At 50.9% G+C, this 2,500-nt stretch overlaps 1 protein-coding gene across 3 annotated transcripts in view; it reads right to left on the bottom strand.

Moving 5' to 3' along the window:
• atp2a1 (ATPase sarcoplasmic/endoplasmic reticulum Ca2+ transporting 1) overlaps positions 1-2,500 on the bottom strand; it is a 22,091-nt gene that overhangs the window by 15,415 nt on the left and 4,176 nt on the right. For all 3 annotated transcript variants that reach the window (XM_060068373.1, XM_060068384.1, XM_060068396.1), the window contains exon 5: positions 1,431-1,535. In XM_060068373.1, the coding sequence (XP_059924356.1) occupies positions 1,431-1,535 (105 nt within the window). The remainder of the gene's footprint in view (positions 1-1,430; positions 1,536-2,500) is intronic.

Genomic DNA, 2,500 nt, shown 5'->3' with positions numbered 1-2,500 from the left:
AAAGCAGCATTTTGTTTACAATAACGGCGTGGACGTAGAGCTGCTGGGTGGTGGAGCGACCGCTGGTCAACAGGAGACCAGCAGCACCTTCACTGTCTTCAGCTGATGGACTTCTTCAAGGCTAACCACGACGACATTCAAGTGTAGAGCACAACCTATGTCGTCTCTCTCTCTCTCTCTCTCTCTCTCTCTCTCTCTCTCTCTCTCTCTCTCTCTCTCTCTCTCTCTCTCTCTCTCCCCTCTCTCTCTCTCTCTCTCTCTCTCTCTCTCTCTCTCTCTCTCTCTCTCTCTCTCTCTCTCTCTCTCTCTCTCTCTCTCTCTCTCTCTCATTCTCTCTCTCTCTCTCTCTCTCTCTCTCTCTCTCTCTCCCTCTCCCTCTCTCTCTCACCCATGCCTCTCCATGTGTGAATCCTTGTGCATAGTTTCCAAATGACCGCTGCTGGGCTGATATAACACACACACACACACACACACACACACACACACACACACACACACTCACACACACACACTCACACACACCCTCATACACTCTCACACCAACACACACCCACATGCACACACCAACACACACACATGCACTCACACAGATGAGGCCAACAGTAACCTGATTATCCATCTGTATTTTACCGTGGATTGACCTCCCCCCCACACCCAGACGCACACACACACGTTCACATGCGCACACACATTCACATACACAAATACATGCAGGTTGCATCTACCCTGGGCTTACCCTTTGACCTCTCCCACAATGATCTGCGTCATGCCCCATTCCGTCTTTCCTTGAACTTTAAGCCACAGTGGATGTTGCTGCCCTGTGTGTGTGTGTGTGTGTGTGTGTGTGTGTGTGTGTGTGTGTGTGTGTGTGTGTGTGTGTGTGTGTGTGTGTGTGTGTGTGTGTGTGTGTGTGTGTGTCTGTCTGTGTGTGTGTAACCTAACTAACTTACACTATGCAGGATGTGGACAATGACAATGAGCGCACAACATTTTCTTTGATTTATGGTGCGTGTGTGTTTGCGCGTGTGTGACGTTTACTGAGAAGGGGGCTCTATTTAGGGGTGCATTGAAGTCTGCATTTATGGGCGGGCCTGAGGGCATGTCCTTGTGATGGTGTCTGAGTATGTGTGTGTGTGTGTGTGTGTGTGTGTCGTTGTGTCTGTGTCTGTGCATTGTTGTCTATCACCAAGTGTGATGGAGTATTTGTGCGTGTGTGCCTGCTAGTGTATGAGATTGTTGTTGCCATGTGCGTGTGTGCATATGTGTGTGCCTGTGTGTATGTGTGTGTGCATGTGTGTGTGTGCACGTGTGTGTATCTGTGTGTGAATGTGTGTGTGTCTGTGCGTGTGTATCTGTGTGTGAATGTGTGTGTGTGTGTGTGTGTGTGTGTGTGTGTGTGTGTGTGTGTGTGTGTGTGTGTGTGTGTGTACCTGCCAGACTCCGACCACAGCGTTGGCGATGAGGATGAGGAGGATGACCAGGGGCTCGACGAAGGCCGTCACCGTCTCCTCGCCTTCCTCGAACAGAGCGAGCACCTGATACACACAAGTACACATGTTTACATACTGGTACACACAAATACACATGTTTACATTATGTTTAGTTGTTTATTTATCAAAAAAAGTATGTATTGTTCTATCCAAAACAAACTTTTTATTTAATTTAAAATGATAGATGTATTATCAATCTGTCTGTCGGTCTACCATCTATATATCTATCTGTTTTTTAATCTGTCTGTCTGTCTGTCTGTCTGTCTGTCTGTCTGTCTGTCTGTCTGTCTGTCTGTCTGTCTGTCTGTCTGTCTGTCTGTCTGTCTGTCTGTCTGTCTGTCTGTCTGTCTCTCCCCCCCACCCCTCCTCCAATAGCATCGCTCCCCTCCTCCCCATCACCCCTCCTCCAATAGCATCGCTCCCCTCCTCCCCACCACCCCTCCTCCAATAGCATCGCTCCCCTCCTCCCCACCACCCCTCCTCCAATAGCATCGCTCCCCCTCCTCCCACCACCCCCTCCTCCAATAGCATCGCTCCCCTGCCTTCTGTTCAGAGGCCCCGTCCGTCTGTCATAGGAGGAGGTCATTCCTCCGACACGTCGCTGAGTCCACGCTTCAGACGCCGGCTCCGCCTCCACCGCGCTCGCCGTGTGTCATCGTGACGAACAACAATGGCATTGTGCAACACTATCCCTGGCTGTCGTTGTCACCCCCCCCCCCCCCCCCCCCCCCACACACTCCCTTTGTCCCGGGGTACAGGCCGTTCCTGCGTCGCTGACCTTTGTCCGAGGATACCGTTCCTCGTCCCGGCTTGAGACTTTCTTAAAATAAAGATTTGACCGTGCACACGGACACACATGCATTCACACGTGCATACGTACGCACACAGACTCACACTCACACAAAGACACACTCACACACACACACACTCACACACAGACTCACACTCACACACAGACTCACACTCACACACAGACTCACACTCACACACACACACTCACACACAGACTC

The sequence above is a fragment of the Gadus macrocephalus genome, chromosome 2, assembly GCF_031168955.1.
Source record: "Gadus macrocephalus chromosome 2, ASM3116895v1".
Taxonomy (NCBI): domain Eukaryota; kingdom Metazoa; phylum Chordata; class Actinopteri; order Gadiformes; family Gadidae; genus Gadus; species Gadus macrocephalus.
The sequence above is the reverse complement of the archived record's forward strand: the minus strand, read 5'-3'. Positions and strand labels throughout refer to the sequence as shown.